This window comes from Bombina bombina, chromosome 6 (assembly GCF_027579735.1).
Source record: "Bombina bombina isolate aBomBom1 chromosome 6, aBomBom1.pri, whole genome shotgun sequence".
Classification (NCBI taxonomy): domain Eukaryota; kingdom Metazoa; phylum Chordata; class Amphibia; order Anura; family Bombinatoridae; genus Bombina; species Bombina bombina.
Genome location: NC_069504.1, coordinates 952,199,114 through 952,214,868, shown reverse-complemented (window position 1 = coordinate 952,214,868; position 15,755 = coordinate 952,199,114). Strand labels below are relative to the sequence as shown.

General features: G+C 37.1%; 1 protein-coding gene across 1 annotated transcript in view; it reads left to right on the top strand.

Annotated features, from left to right (window-relative positions):
* APBB3 (amyloid beta precursor protein binding family B member 3) overlaps positions 1–15,755 on the top strand; it is a 139,954-nt gene that overhangs the window by 44,510 nt on the left and 79,689 nt on the right. Inside the window, exons 6-7 of the mRNA XM_053719590.1 lie at positions 12,813–12,940; positions 15,139–15,144. Of these exons, the coding sequence (XP_053575565.1) occupies positions 12,813–12,940; positions 15,139–15,144 (134 nt within the window). The remainder of the gene's footprint in view (positions 1–12,812; positions 12,941–15,138; positions 15,145–15,755) is intronic.

The following is a 15,755-nucleotide window of genomic DNA, read 5'->3' as shown; positions in this document are numbered from 1 at the left end:
ACCACTTTTGCCCGGTTGGATGAAGACTTCTTCCGGCTTTGTTGAGGACTTCGGCCCGGTTGGGTGAAGACATCTCATGGTAGGGTGATCTTCAGGGGGTTAGTTTTTTTAAGGGGGGATTGGGTGGGTTTTAGAGTAGGGTTGGTTGTGTGGGTGGTGGGTTTTAATGTTGGGGGGGTATTTGTACTTTTGTTTTTACAGGTAAAAGAGCTGATTACTTTGGGGCAATGCCCCGCAAAAGGCCCTTTTAAGGGCTATTTGTAATTTAGTGTAGGGTAGGGCTTTTTTTATTTGGGGGGGGGTGCTTTTTTATTTTGTTAGGGGGATTAGATTAGGTGTAATTAGTTTAAAAATCTTGTAATTTCTTTATTATTTTCTGTAATTTAGTGTTGTTGTTTTTTTGTACTTTAGATAATTTTATTTAATTGTAATTAGTTGTATTTAATTTAGGTAATTAATTTAATTGTAGTGTAGTGTTAGGTGTAATTGTAACTTAGGTTAGGTTTTATTTTACAGGTAAATTTGTCTTTCTCTTGTTAAGTGTATCCAGTCCACGGATCATCCATTACTTATGGAATATATTCTCCTTCCCAACAGGAAGCTGCAAGAGTCCACCCACAGCAAAGCTGCTATATAGCTCCTCCCCTAACTGCCATATTCAGTCATTCTCTTGCAAGCCTCAACATAGATAGGAGGTCGTGAGAGTCTGTGGTGCTTTCTACTTAGTTTATTCTTCAATCAAAAGTTTGTTATTTTTAAATGGCACCGGAGTGTGCTGTTTATCTCAGGCAGTATTTGGAAGAAGAATCTGCCTGCGTTTTTCTATGATCTTAGCAGACGTAACTAAGATCCATTTGCTGTTCTCACACATTCTGAGGAGTGAGGTACTTCAGAGGGGGAATGGCGTGCAGGTTTTCCTGCAGATAAGGTATGTGCAGTAAAATATTTTTCTAGGAATGGAATTGACTAAGAAAATACTGCTGATACCGAAGTAATGTAAGTAAAGCCTTAAATGCAGCGATAGCGACTGGTATCAGGCTTATTAATAGAGATACATACTCTTATAAAAATGTGTTTTAAAACGTTTGCTGGCATGTTTAATCGTTTTTTAACGTACATTGGTGATAACACTGTAATGTTGGTATAGCCTTAAATGCAGTAAAAGCGACTGGTATCAGGCTTATTAATAGAGATACATACTCTTGTAAAAATGTGTTTTAAAACGTTTGCTGGCATGTTTAATCGTTTTTTAACATATGTTTGGTGATAAAACTTATTGGGGCCTAAGTTTTTTCCACATGGCTGGCTTAAATTTTGCATAGAAACAGTTAACTGAAGCTTCCCACTGTTGGCTGTGGCAGTTTGTTGTGTCTGTTTTTAAAAACGTCTATGTCGTTTTTTTGATCTGTTTTTTTGCATTAAGGGGTTAATCATCCATTTGCAAGTGGGTGCAATGCTCTGTTACCTTATTACATGTACTGTAAAAATTTCGTTTGTTTTACTGCCTTTTTTCACTGTTTTTTCAAATTTTGACAAAATTTGTTTCTCTTAAAGGCACAGTAACGTTTTATATATTTGCTTGTTAACTTGATTTAAAGTGTTTTCCAAGCTTACTAGTCTCATTATTAATCTGTTCTAACATGTCTAACATAGAGGAAGCTCTGTGTTCATTATGTTTTAAAGCCATGGTGGAACCCCAACTTAGAATGTGTACCAGATGTACTGATTTCATGTTAAACAATAAAGATCATTTTTTGTCTTTAAAAACATTATCACCAGAGGATTCTGTCGTGGGGGTAGTTATGCCGACTAACTCTCCCCACGTGTCAGACCTTTTGACTCCCGCTTTAGGGACTCACGCTCAAATGGCGCCAAGTACATCAAGGGCGCCCATAGCGTTTATTTTACAAGACATGGCAAAGGTGGTGAATAATATTCTGGCAGCAGTATTAGTCAGACTACCTGAAATTAAAGGAAAGCAGTTAGCTCTGGGGGTAGATACAGAGCATACAGACGCTTTAAGAACCATGCATGATACTACCTCACAATATGCTTAGTCTGTGGGTGATTTTTTTTGACTCAGGGAAGATGATTTAACCTGATTCTGATATTTCTACATTTAAAATTTATGCTTGAGAACCTCCACTTGTTGCTCAGGGAGGCTTTGGCTGCTCTGAATGAATGTGTACAATCGCAGGGCCAGAGAAATTGTGTAGACTGGATAAATAATATGCAGTGCCGGTGTGTACTGATGTTTTTCCAATACCTAAAGAGGTTTACTAAAAATTTTTTAATAAGGAATGGGATAGACCAGGTGTGCCGTTCTCTTCCCCTCCTATTTTTTAGAAGAATGTTTTCTAATAGTTACCACCACACAGGACTTCTGGCAGACAGTTCCTAAGGTGGAGAGAAGAGTTTCTACTCTAGCTAAGCGTACCACTACCTCTGATGAGGACAGTTGTGCTTTTTAGATCCAATGGATAAAAAATGTTTATTCAACAGGGTTTTATCCTGCAGCCCCTTGCATACATTGCTTCTGTCACTGCTGCTGCGGCGTTCTGGGTTGAGTCTCTTGATGAGGCTTTACAGTTAAGCGACTCCATTGGATGAATATATTTGACAAGCTTATGCTAGCCAATTCCTTTGTTTTCTGATGCCTTGTTCATTTGACTAGACTAACGGCTAAGAATTCTGTTTTTTACTATACTGGCGCGCAGAGCGCTATGGCTTATATCATGGTCAGCTGTCGTGACTTTAATAAATAAGCTACTTAACTTCCCTTCAAGGGGCAGACCCTATTCGGGCCTGGTTTGAAGGAGATTATTGCTTATATCACTGGAGGAAAAGGTCATGCCCTTCCTCAGGATAGGTCCAAATCAAGGGCCAAAAAAAAAAAAAAAAAAAAAAAGTCTAATTTTCGTGCCTTTTAAAAACTTCAGGGCAGGTGTGGCATCCTCTTCCTCTAAGGCAAAACAAGAGGGAATTTTTGCTCAGTCCAAGGCGGTCTGGAGACAATCGGACCTGGAACAAAGATAAGCAGGCCAAGGAGCCTGCTGCTGCCTCTAAGGCAGCATGAAGGAACGGACCCCTATCCGGTAACGGATCCTATAGGGGGCAGACTTTCATTCTTCGCCCAGGCGTGGGCAAGAGATGCCCAGGATCCCTAGGCATTGGAATTTATATCCCAGAGATATCTTCTGGATTTCAAAGATTCCCCCCCAAAAAAAGGGGAGATTTCGCCTTTCACAATTATCTGCAAACCAGATAAAGAAGGAGGCATTCTTACATTGTGTACGAGATCCATCCAGTTCCAAGAGAGGAACAGGGACAGAGTTTTTACTCAAATCTGTTTGTGGTTCCCAAGGAGAGGGAACCTTCAGACCTATTTTGGATCTAAAGATCTTAAACAAATTCCTCAGAATTCCGTCATTTAAGATGGAAACTATTCGTACCATCTTAACTATGATCCAGGAGAGTCAATAGAGGACTACAATGGATTTGAAGGATGCTTATCCTCACATTGTGATGCATAAAGATCACCATCGTTTTTCAGGTTTGCCTTTCTAGACAGGCATTACCAGTTTGTAGCTCTTTCCTTTGGGATATCTACAGCCCCAAGAATCTTTATGGAGGTTCTGGGGTCGCTTTGGCGGTCCTTAGACCGCGGGGCATAGAAGTGGCCCCTTATTTAGACGACATCCTGATACAGGCGTCAAACATCCAAATTGCCCAGTCTCATACGGACGTAGTACTGGCATTTCTGAGATCACATGGGTGGAAAGTGAACAAGGAAAGAGTTCTCTATCCCCAATCTCAAGGGTTTCCCTCCTAGATTCTGTAGAAATGAAAATTTACCTGACGGAGTCCAGGTTGTCAAAGTTTCTAAATTTCTGCCGTGTTTTTTCATCCCATCCGCGCCCTTCGGTGGCTCAGTACATGAATGAAATCGGCTTAATGGTAGCGGCAAGGGACATAGTACCGTTTGCACGTCTACATTTCAGACCGCTGCAACTATGCATGCTCAGTCAGAGGAACGGGGATTACACAGATTTGTCCCCCTGTTAAACCTGGACCAAGAGACCAGAGATTCTCTTCTCTGGTGACTATGTCGGGTCCATCTGTCCAAGGGTATGACCTTCCGCAGGTCAGATGGGACAATTGTTACAATAGATGCCAGCCTTTTAGGTTGGGATGCAGTCTGGAACTCCCTGAAGGCTCAGGGATAGTGGACTTAGGAGGAGACCCTCTTTCTAATAAATATTCTGGAACTGGGAGTGATATTCCATGCTCTTCAGACTTGGCCTCAGTTAGCAACTCTGAGGTACATCATACTCAGTCGGACAATATACACGACTGTGGCTTACATCAGCCATCAAGGGGGAACAGAAGTTCCCTAGCGATGTTAGAAGTCTTACAATAATTCACTGGACAGAGACTCACTCTTGTCTATCAGCTATCCATATCCCAGGTGTTTAGAACTGGGAGGTGGATTTTCTAAGTCGTCAGACTTTTCTTCCGGGGGAGTGGGATTTCCTCCGGAGGTCAAGACCAAGCAGGAGAGGGCTTTGGTGTTTTTGACAGCGCCTGCGTAGCCACGCAGGACCTGGTATGCAGATCTGGTGGACATGTCATCCTTTCCATCACGGTCTCTGCTTCTGAGACAGGTCCCTCTACCTCAGGGTCCTTTCAACCATCTAAATAGAATCAATCTGAGATGGACTGCCTGGAGACTGAACGCTTGATGTTATCAAAGCATGGCTTCTCCGAGTCAGTCATTGATACCTTAATACAGACATGAAAGCCTGTCTCTAGGAAAATTGAACATAGATATGGTGTAAATATCTGATTGTTATGAATCCAAGGGTTACTCATGGAGTAAAGTCTGGATTCCCAGGATATTATCTTTTCTCCAAGATGTTTTTGAGAAAAGGGTTGTCAGCTAATTCCTTAAAAGGGGACAGATTTTTACTCTGTCTATTTTTTTCACAAGCGTCTGGCAGGTATTCTAGACGTTCAGGCATTTGGTCAGGCTTTGGTTAGATCCAAGCCTGTGTTTAAAACTGTTGCTCCGCCATGGAGCTTAAACCTGATTCTTAAGGTTCTTCAAGAAGTTCAGTTTGAACCTTTTTTGTTCCATAGATATCAATCTTTATCTTGGAAAGTTCCTTTTGGGTAGCTAATTCCTCGACTCGTAGAGTCTCCAAGTTATCTGTGTTACAATGTGATTCTCCTTATCTGGTCCTTCGTACGGATAAGGTAGTCCTGCGTACCAACCTGGGTTTTTTCCTAAGGTGGTATCTAACAAGTACATCACTCAAGAGATAGTTTTTCCATGCTTGTATCCTAATCCTTCCTCAAAGAAGGAATGTCTATTACACAATATTGGACGTGGTTTGTGCTTTAAAGTTTTACTTACAAGCTACTACAGTTTTCATCAAACGTTCACCTTGTTTGTTGTCTATTCTGGACAGAGGAGAGGTCAAAAGACTTCAGCAGCCTCTCTGTCTTTTTGGTTAAAAAGCATAATTCATTTAGCTTATGAGACTGCTGGACAGCAGCCTCCTGAAGGGATTACAGCTCATTCTACTAGAGCTGTGGTTTTCACTTGGGCCTTTTTTAAATGTGGCTTCTGTTAAACAGATTTACAAGACAGAGTCTTGGTCTGCGCTTCATACTTTTCAAATTTAACAAATTTGATACCTTGCTTCTTCGGAGGCTATTTTTGGGAGAAAGGGTTTTTTACAGGCAGTGGTAACTTCCGTTTAAGTACCTGCCTTGTCCCTCCCATCATCCGTGTACTTTAGCTTTGGTATTGGTATTCCATAAGTAATGGATGATCCGTGGACTGGATACACTTAACAAGAGAAAACATAATTTATGCTTACCTGATAAATTTATTTCTCTTGTAGTGTATCCAGTCCACGGCCCGCCCTGTCACTTTAAGGCAGGTAATTTTTTCATTTGAACTACAGTCACCACTGCACCCTATGGTTTTTCCTTTCTCTGCATGTTTTCGGTCGAATGACTGAATATGGCAGTTAGGGGAGGAGCTATATAGCAGCTTTGCTGTGGGTGGACTCTTGCAGCTTCCTGTTGGGAAGGAGAATATATTCCATAAGTAATGGATGATCCGTGGACTGGATACACTACAAGAGAAATAAATTTATCAGGTAAGCATAAATTATGTTTTATTTTAACTAGGTAGTTATTAAATAGTTAATAACTATTTAATAACTATTGTACCTAGTTAAAATAAATACAAAGTTGCCTGTAAAATAAAAATAAACCCTAAGATAGATACAATGTAACTATTAGTTATATTGTAACTATCTTCGGGTTTATTTTATAGGTAAGTATTTAGTTTTAAATAGGAATAATTTAGTTAATTGTAGTAATTTTATTTAGATTTATTTAAATTATATTTAAGTTAGGGGGTGTTAGGGTTAGACTTAGGTTTAGGGGTTAATAACTTTATTATAGTGGCGGCGATGTTAGGGCCGGCAGATTAGGGGTTAATAATATTTAACTAATGTTTGCGATGCGGGAGTGCGGCGGTTTAGGGGTTAATATAGTTATTATAGTGGTGACGATGTCCGGTTTGGCAGATTAGGGGTTAAAAATGTTGTTTTAGTGTTTGTGATGTGCGAGGGCCTCGGTTTAGGGGTTAATAGGTAGTTTATGGGTGTTAGTGTACTTTTTAGCACTTTAGTTAAGAGTTTTATGCTACGGCGTTGTAGTGTAAAACTCTTAACTACTGACTTTTAAATGCAGTACCAGACTTATGAGAAGAGGGTCTACCACTCACTTTTGGTCAGACTCGTAATACCGGCGCTATGCAAGTCCCATTGAAAATATAGGATACGTAATTGACGTAAGTGGATTTGCGGTATTTCAGAGTCTGGCCAACAAAGTGAGCGGTACACCTGTATATTCAAGACTCGTAATACCAGCGGGCGTTAAAAAGCAGCGTTGGGACCGGCCAATGCTGCTTTTTAAACCTAACGCAAGACTCATAATATCTAGCCGATAGCCTCTTGTTTAGAGGCAGTATAGTCATGAGAACAACCTGTACGTTCAAGTATTTCGACCTTGATTGGTATTTGTATCACCATTTGTATCTGCCCAATGGCAGCGTTATTTAGTACTCTAGTCGCTGTGGTCTGTTATCTCACAATCCTCATTAGGATATATAAATGTGATATTAAATAAAAATGCCACATTTGCATGTATATTTATTTGTATACTTTTCACTTGCTGACTGAATTGTTTGGGGTAATTGAATAGTCATTTAAGTATGGATAACTTATTCGGTACTGTAATTACCTGTATAATACCATATTCGTATAAATATTAGAGCCTCGCAAGAAAAAAGGGAAGTCACTTGGTATAACAATGTATTGGTTTCAAATTGAGAGTTATTTAGGATCTTCGAATACAAGATATATAATCTATATAAAGTAAATTGTTTTACTAAATACAATATGCATCACTATTGCTGGACTTGATATCACCGCAACATATATTGAAAGGGTTTCTAAATATACACGTAGTCTCTAAACGTTACTGCGGTAATTTGCAGCGTCTGATATAGTATCTTACTCCAACTGACTAGTAGCATAAAATTGGAATATCAAGAATTAGGAGTGAATGTGATGTAATCTCTGTGAGATGCAATGCGGTATTGAATAGTGTACTGATATCGGATGGATACAGTAACTATCTGTAGGTAGCTAATAGTAAATTTATATGCACATGCAATAGTAACCTGTTACATTGTTTCCCAATATCCCGATCTTAGTTTCTATTCCACTCACTTATGTTTCAATATGTGATATAGCATTTAAACCACATCAAGCATAACTATGTGGGGTATAAATTTACACTATATGGAGTGCTGATATCTTACTGAAACAGATGTAGTCGTTTATCATATGCTTATTGTATTAGTATGATGCACGCGTTGGTATTTCGCAAACAAAATATCAGGGATTGCTCACAATTGAATTTGTGACACATTGTACACAAAAAATGAATTGTTTCACGAGTGTTTGTTTACACACTATGTTCTGTCTTTATTGTATCACAATTGTGAGCAATCCCTGATATTTAGATTAATCGATTTTTCTGAAGCAAGGTAACAGTTTAAGTTACACCCACAGAATAAGTATAGTGGACAACAGTATGGTCATGGCATGATGGCACAACGATATGATTTAGTCTACACATACTCAAATGATTAGCTCCTTAACATAGATAGCCTAAACTTTGGATTTCTGTCCAACAGCTATATCTTACAGCAAAAATAACAAGGTTGCTTTTCATAATAACACCAGAATAACCCTAAACCTATGACAGAATACAAAAGGGGGAAATAAATATATACACGTTAGCTATTCGCCATTATCTATAATTCAACCTAAATACCAACTAATATTGGTGATAAAATCAATATGTCATTAATGTACATTCAACATGACTGATGTTCCTTCAAGCTTTCTGTCATTTCACACTATTAAATTACAAGTAGTATTATTAGAATCTATTGAATACCTTGCTCCGGTCACTAGCGGAAACACATTTGAGTGACGGGGTGCCTATCCAATCACATTGGAGAGATGAGATCATGACTGGGGTCAATGCCAACATTTAAAACCCAAACATCCGACGGCTCACCACCTTTGAAAAAGCCCTATTCGGGCGAAACGCGTCAGGGGGTTGGGAGCTAAGGGGAGCTCCATAGTTTTTATATTATACTTTAGATCTGTTGACCGCAATAGCAGTAATCTAATATAAATTACTTGTACTATAATATTGATCTAGTCTAACTTAACACATAGCCACCACGCTAAAGCAAACCTGCTTGTGGTTTTGAAATCCCTAATCGCTACTTACCGAAATATAGAATATAATCATCAAGAAAGCTTCTTTTATTTCTAACCGCATATATCCTGGTCACGGCCAAGTTGCGAGTAAATGTTAATATCACAAGCTGCCGTGAGAACAGCTATACAAACATTTAGAACTGAACGGATGTTCTAGTTTAAACGATCGTTTGAGAAATACCAACACATGCATCATACTAATACAATAAGCATATGATAAAAGACTACATCTGTTTCAGTAAGATATCAGCACTCCATATATTGTAAATTTATACCCCACATAGTTATGCTTGATGTGGTTTAAATGCTATATCACATATTGAAACATAAGTGAGTGGAATAGAAACTAAGATCGGGATATTGGGAAACAATGTAACAGGTTACTAGTGCATGCGCATATAAATTTACTATAATCTACCTACAGATAGTAACTGTATCCATCCGATATCAGTACACTATTCAATACCGCATTGCATCTCACAGAGATTACATCACTCCTAATTCTTGATATTCCAATTTTATGCTACTAGTCAGTTGGAGTAAGATACTATATCAGACGCTGCAAATTACCGCAGTAACGTTTAGAGACTACGTGTATATTTAGAAACCATTTCAATATATGTTGCGGTGATATCAAGGCCAGCAATAGTGATGTATATTGTATTTAGTAAAACAATTTACTTTATATAGATTATATATCTTGTATTTGAAGATCCTAAATAACTCTCAATTTGAAACCAATACATTGTTATACCAAGTGACTTCCCTTTTTTTCTTGCGAGGCTCTAATATTTATACGAATATGGTATTATACAGGTAATTACAGTACCGAATAAGTTATCCATACTTGAATGATTATTCAATTACCCCAAACAATTCAGTCAGCAAGTGAAAAGTATACAAATAAATATACATGAAAATGTGGCATTTTTATTTAATATGACATTTATATATCCTAATGAGGATTGTGAGATAACAGACCACAGCGACAAGAGTACTAAATAACGCTACAATTGGGCAGATACAAATGTTGATACAAATACCAATCAAGGTCGAAATACTTGAACGTACAGGTTGTTCTCAAAATTATACTACCTCTAAACAAGAGGCTATCACTAATACATCAAACATGAGTTTAAGCACAACATAGCACACGACTTGATACACTTCTATATTATTTTAAACCTATATTAGTGAGATTGGATATTTTTTCCTATCTTATTAAATAACCTCTATTTAGTTGATTATTTCCACAAATTTGAGAACGTGGTGGCTCGGTATAGACTATAACCGCACAACTATAATTCCTTTTTGGATACTAATACAGCTCAAAGGCAATTATATTAATTCAAGGAATTACGGTAGCAGATCTTCAGTTGTTTTTAACGTCACACATCAGGTCCCTTATTTTTAAATAATCATAAATAAAAGTTATATTTTATTCACATTTATCATCTCTCCTAATTAGAGTCCAGGCTGAGAGTGCTATATGTGCAGCCTTTTCTTGAGGGGTTCCCCTCACCAGTAAGTGTATATATGTGTTTATATTTGTAAATATGTATGTGCACACATACGTACATATATACACATAAATACACATGTATACTCTTATATACACATATACAGTATATACACCTTGAGCCCTTTTCAGTGAAAAACCTTGAAACAATATAATTTTTATTCATTTTTTAATGTGTTTTAATATGTCATAACTACCATAGGCAGCTCAGTTGGTCTAACGGGGTGTTGGGTTAGGGAGCGATATCCTAAATCCTGAAGTTAGCATGCATCAGGTTTCACTTGCTTGCTAACTTTTTACTTTTTAACTTGTAATCCGCACGCTAACCTCCACGCATTACTACTGTATTTTACTTTGAGCGCAATTAGTATGCAAGTAAAACATTCTGATAGTATATCACTTGCAATCTTTCACATAGGATGCCATATAAAGCATTACATAACAGCCATTACATCATTTGAGAAGGTGCACAGGTATGGGAATAAAGAAGGGTCTAAAATCTTAAAAAAACTAATAAACATATTTACAGGGATAGGCAAGGTGTCCGTACAAGGACACTGGTGTCCGTGAGTAGCCCTTGCAGTGTCCGCCACAGCCTTAGTATATCTTTTCTTTCTGATTAAATAATAGGAATAAAAAAAATATGTAGTGTGAATAAAGTTAGTGGCTGTCAAGAGACTGCTAGCGATATTGGGTACTAAGTTATGGAATAAATAAATAAATAAAGCCTGAGTGAAATACTGGATGTGTATCTGCATCTGTATAATAACACCCAACACTATACAAAGACACAGTAGTGACACTTGCACATGCATATAGCCAGACAAGGGCTGGTTATAGGGTCAGTCGTATCTGCATCAGTATAATAACACCCAGCGCTATATAATGACACAGTAGTGACACTGACACATGGGTATAGCCAGAGGAGGGCTGGTTATAGGATCAGTGGTATCTGCATCAGTATAATAACACCCAGCACTATATAATGACACAGTAGTGACACTGACACATGGGTATAGCCAGACAAGGGCTGGTTATAGGATCAGTGGTATCTGCATCAGTATAATACCACCCAGCAATATATAATGACACAGTAGTGACACTGGCTCATGGATATAGCCAGAGGAGGACTGGTTATAGGATCAGTGGTATCTGCATCAGTATAATACCACCCAGCAATATATAATGACACAGTAGTGACACTGGCACATGGGTAAAGCCAGACAAGGGCTGGTTATAGGGTCAGTCGTATCTGCATCAGTATAATAACACCCAGCACTATATAATGACACAGTAGTGACACTGGCACATGGGTATAGCCAGAGGAGGGCTGGTTATAGAATCAGTGGTATCTGCATCAGTATAATACCACCAAGCACTATAAAATAATGGTTTTAATTTCAAATGTACCTTGGTGTCCTTCACTAAGGTCTGTACTTTGGAAAATGTCCACCACAGCCTTTGTCTGTGCCTATCCCTGCATATTTACCTCTTTTAAAAACAATAAAATGAATTGTTTAATACTGGAGAATAGTAAAATGATAGTGCTAAAGGAATTACTGGAGAGATGTGTGTCATTATTGTCCATATGCTGCCCTGAAGAGAGATTTTTTTAGGTTTTGTTTAAAAAGTAATGAATTTAGAGTAATTTGAGTTGTGTATGGAAGTGCTACGCACACAGGAGCACCCCAATAGGTTGTAACATAGGTTTTACATTTTTGTCATCATAGTTCCTCAGTATTTGGGTGAAATTTTCAATTGAGTTTTATGTTTGTTAATGGTAGACAAAATTTAAAGGAATAAGAATGTCAAAATTCAGTTTTTATGATAAAGATAGAGCATGGGAATTTTAAGACACTTTTAAATTCATTTCTATTATCAAATTTACTTTGTTCTCTTGATAAACTTTGTTGAGAAGAATAAGTACATAACCTCAACAATATAAATGCACTACTGGCTGCTAGCTGGTAGTGGGTGGGTACACACATATGCTTCTTGTCATTAGCTCACCAGTTAGCTCAAAGTAGTGCATTGCTTTTTTGCAACTGACTTTAACTATGTGTTTAATCCCTTTGTGGGGGTTAAACACACAGTAATATGTAACTACCAGTACAATAATAAACAGTCAAAACTAAACATTCATAATTCAGATAGAGCATGCAATTTTAAACGATCATGCACGCTCCTGAGCTCACCTATGGTTACTCTTTAACAAAGGATATCAAAAGAACTAAGCTAAATTGGTAATATAAGTAAATTGGAAAGCTGTTTGCTTTATCCTATCCATTTTAGTTTAATTTTTTTCTTTACTGTCCCTTTAAGCAGCAAAACTCCATTGCATAGTCGGTTGTTTCTTCATATATTGTGTTTCTTGAACATATGAGATTTCATTTAAAATATTCTCATTTTAGGGTCAAAATATGGTGATGGTTTTAAAGAAAGACACAATGAGCTTGGTGGACCCATTAGATCACAGTCTAATACATTCTCAGCCAATCATCAATATTCGTGTTTGGGGCGTTGGCTGTAATAATGGCAGGTGAGGTTATCCGCATATTATATTATGAAAACATAATCAGTGTTTGATTCCAAATGTATTGACAGCAAGTTAAAGGAGAATGGTCATTTATTGGTCCATCTCAGTCAAGGTAGATTTCCAAACCAAACACTTTTTTTTTCACGAATATTGCATACATTTAAAAAAAAAAATGTATTTAGTGGATATTTGATTGAATTATATGTTACATATGTGGGACTATGCACTAGTGTATCTGTATGCAGTGCAATAATAGAAATCAAATGCATCATTGTTTAAAAAGTGCTGTTGTTACCTACCTTAAAAGTAAAACAATTAGAGCATGTCATTTACAACTATCGACCCTGCTCTACTGTGTGTTTAACCCCAGCAAAGAGGTTAAACAGTAGAAGAGCCCCTCAGGACCCACGGTACACTGCTTGTGACTAGGGCTGCTGATCTGGTTCTGCAAAGGGTTCCACTTGGGACCTGCGGAGCACTGCTGGTCCCTTTGTGGGGTTAAACACATGGTAGAGCAGGGTTGATAGTCATAAAATGACATGCTCAAATTTGTCAAATTATGTTCCGTTTTTATGGCCCTTTACTGCCCTTTACTGTTTTAGTAAAGTTAGATCTTTTTAGTACACAGACATTCTGTATGCAGTAAATGCTTCTTTATGCCACATTACCTGGTGCGGAATTATGCTAATAAAATATTTGCCAACACAAAGGGGAGGAAGACGTTTGAAGCAGATAGCAGATTTGGCTGTTCTCGGTGTTTAAATTTGCACCATGCCAGATGGTTCTGTAGCTCCTGTTTTGTCCGCAATTCACATAATCTCAGCTCACAGGTACAGTGCAGAGAGTGAAAATGCAACAGAAACAACATTTACAATGATAATGAACTGTGAAGTAATAATGTCATTAAATAATAGGATTTAGTCATCATCTGAATATGAGGAGGAAAGAAAAATGTATGGATTAGAAGACATTGGGGGCGGAATAAGCTTGGCTTTTAGTTGGTGTTGAACTTTAGATACTGTGATAAATCGCAGTAAAAGACACAGAATATAGAATATGGACCTTAAAGGGATATGAAACCCAAAAATGGTATTTTGTGATTGAGACCGATTATACAATTTAAAAAATAAGCTTCCAATTTACTTCCATTATCAAATTTGATTTGTTCTCATGATATTCTGTGTTGAAGAGATACCTAGGTAGGCATCTGTAGCAGTACATGGCTGGAAATAGTGCTGCCATATAGTGCTCTTGCAAAGGGATAACATTCTTACAAAACTGCTGCCATATAGTGCTCTAGAAAGGGACTGACTCCTAAGCATTACATCCCTGCTTTATAACAAAGATACCAAGAGAGCGAAGAAAAATTGATAATAGAAGTAAACTAGAAAGTTGTGTAAAATCACACGCTCTGTCTGAATCATGAAAGAAACATTTTGGGTTTCACATCCCTTTAACCTAAAATGCTCTCAACAACCTCGCCCCAGCTATATTTCCACACTTACTGTATCTGTATTCTTTTAACATGAAATTTGTGTAACCTTCATTATTCACCCAGCAATACAGAATGCGGCAGCACTTTACAAATAAATAATAATAATTGTTATTGTTCGTATTATTAATAATCATTACTAATATTACCAGCGCAGAGGGGGTACTGAAACCTACAAAAGCATTTTATGGTGTCTAGTGATGATGTGTAAATTATTTAAAAGAGTAAGAAGATTCCCAACTGGGGTGTACTGTTATGAGTGTGATATCAGTTTATATTCACACAGATGTCAAATTGTTTGTAGAGTTATCTATCCTAGAAATATTTATGTCATTACTATTAGTTGCATTGCCCAAATGCTTCTTACTACATCATGAATACCACAGCTTTGTATTAAGACCAACAAATGTTTCCTTCACTTACCTACTTATCTTTTATGCTATTCATTTAAACATATTATTGTTATATGAACATCGGGGAAAGGTTCAAATATCAGAAATTTCCTAGAGTCCTTATTGTCAGTGTTACTATTTAAATGTCTGTTATATTTAGCAGTTTTACCACATGGATTGACTTAAGCCCAAAACTTGGAGGGCATCCAGGCTTCCTGCAGACCACAATAATAAAACTGCCAGTATGTGTAAAACCATGAAATAAAATGTTATTCCTTTTTTGTCTTTCCTTTGCTTCCCATCTGTGGTGCTTAAAGAGACAGGTAAATAGTCTTTACCATTAATTTTATTGCATCATTTTTTCCTAAAAGTCATTATATCATTAAATGTATTTGTATTCTGTTCAGGGTTACACATGAGCACCCAGGTAAAATAAAGCTGTAGACTGATATAGAAGTAAAATGACTCAATTACAACCTACCAGCCAGGATAATTTAACAATATTTTTACAAATACAGTAGTTCAGATAGCTCTGCAACACACAACAAACAATTAACATATTTAAATGCATGGCTATCTGTGCCCCTCTTACCCAAATTGGATTGGCAAAAAAAGACATTTTAATTCTCACTAGTGCATACAAAAGGTTAACATCTATCAACATTTTCTAAGAATCCATCATCATGTAAAAGATGCAAGCCATAACCCTCATCCACTTATTATCAGATAATAAGTTTTGTGTTTTACAAACATTTTACATTTGAAAAGAACAACTATTTAAAACCATGAAATTACACACATATATATATATATATATATATATATATATATATATATATATATATATATATATATATATATATATATGCACACAAAAGTTTCAGGCAGCTGTGAAAAAAATGCTGTAAAGTATGAGTGATTTCAAAAATAGAAA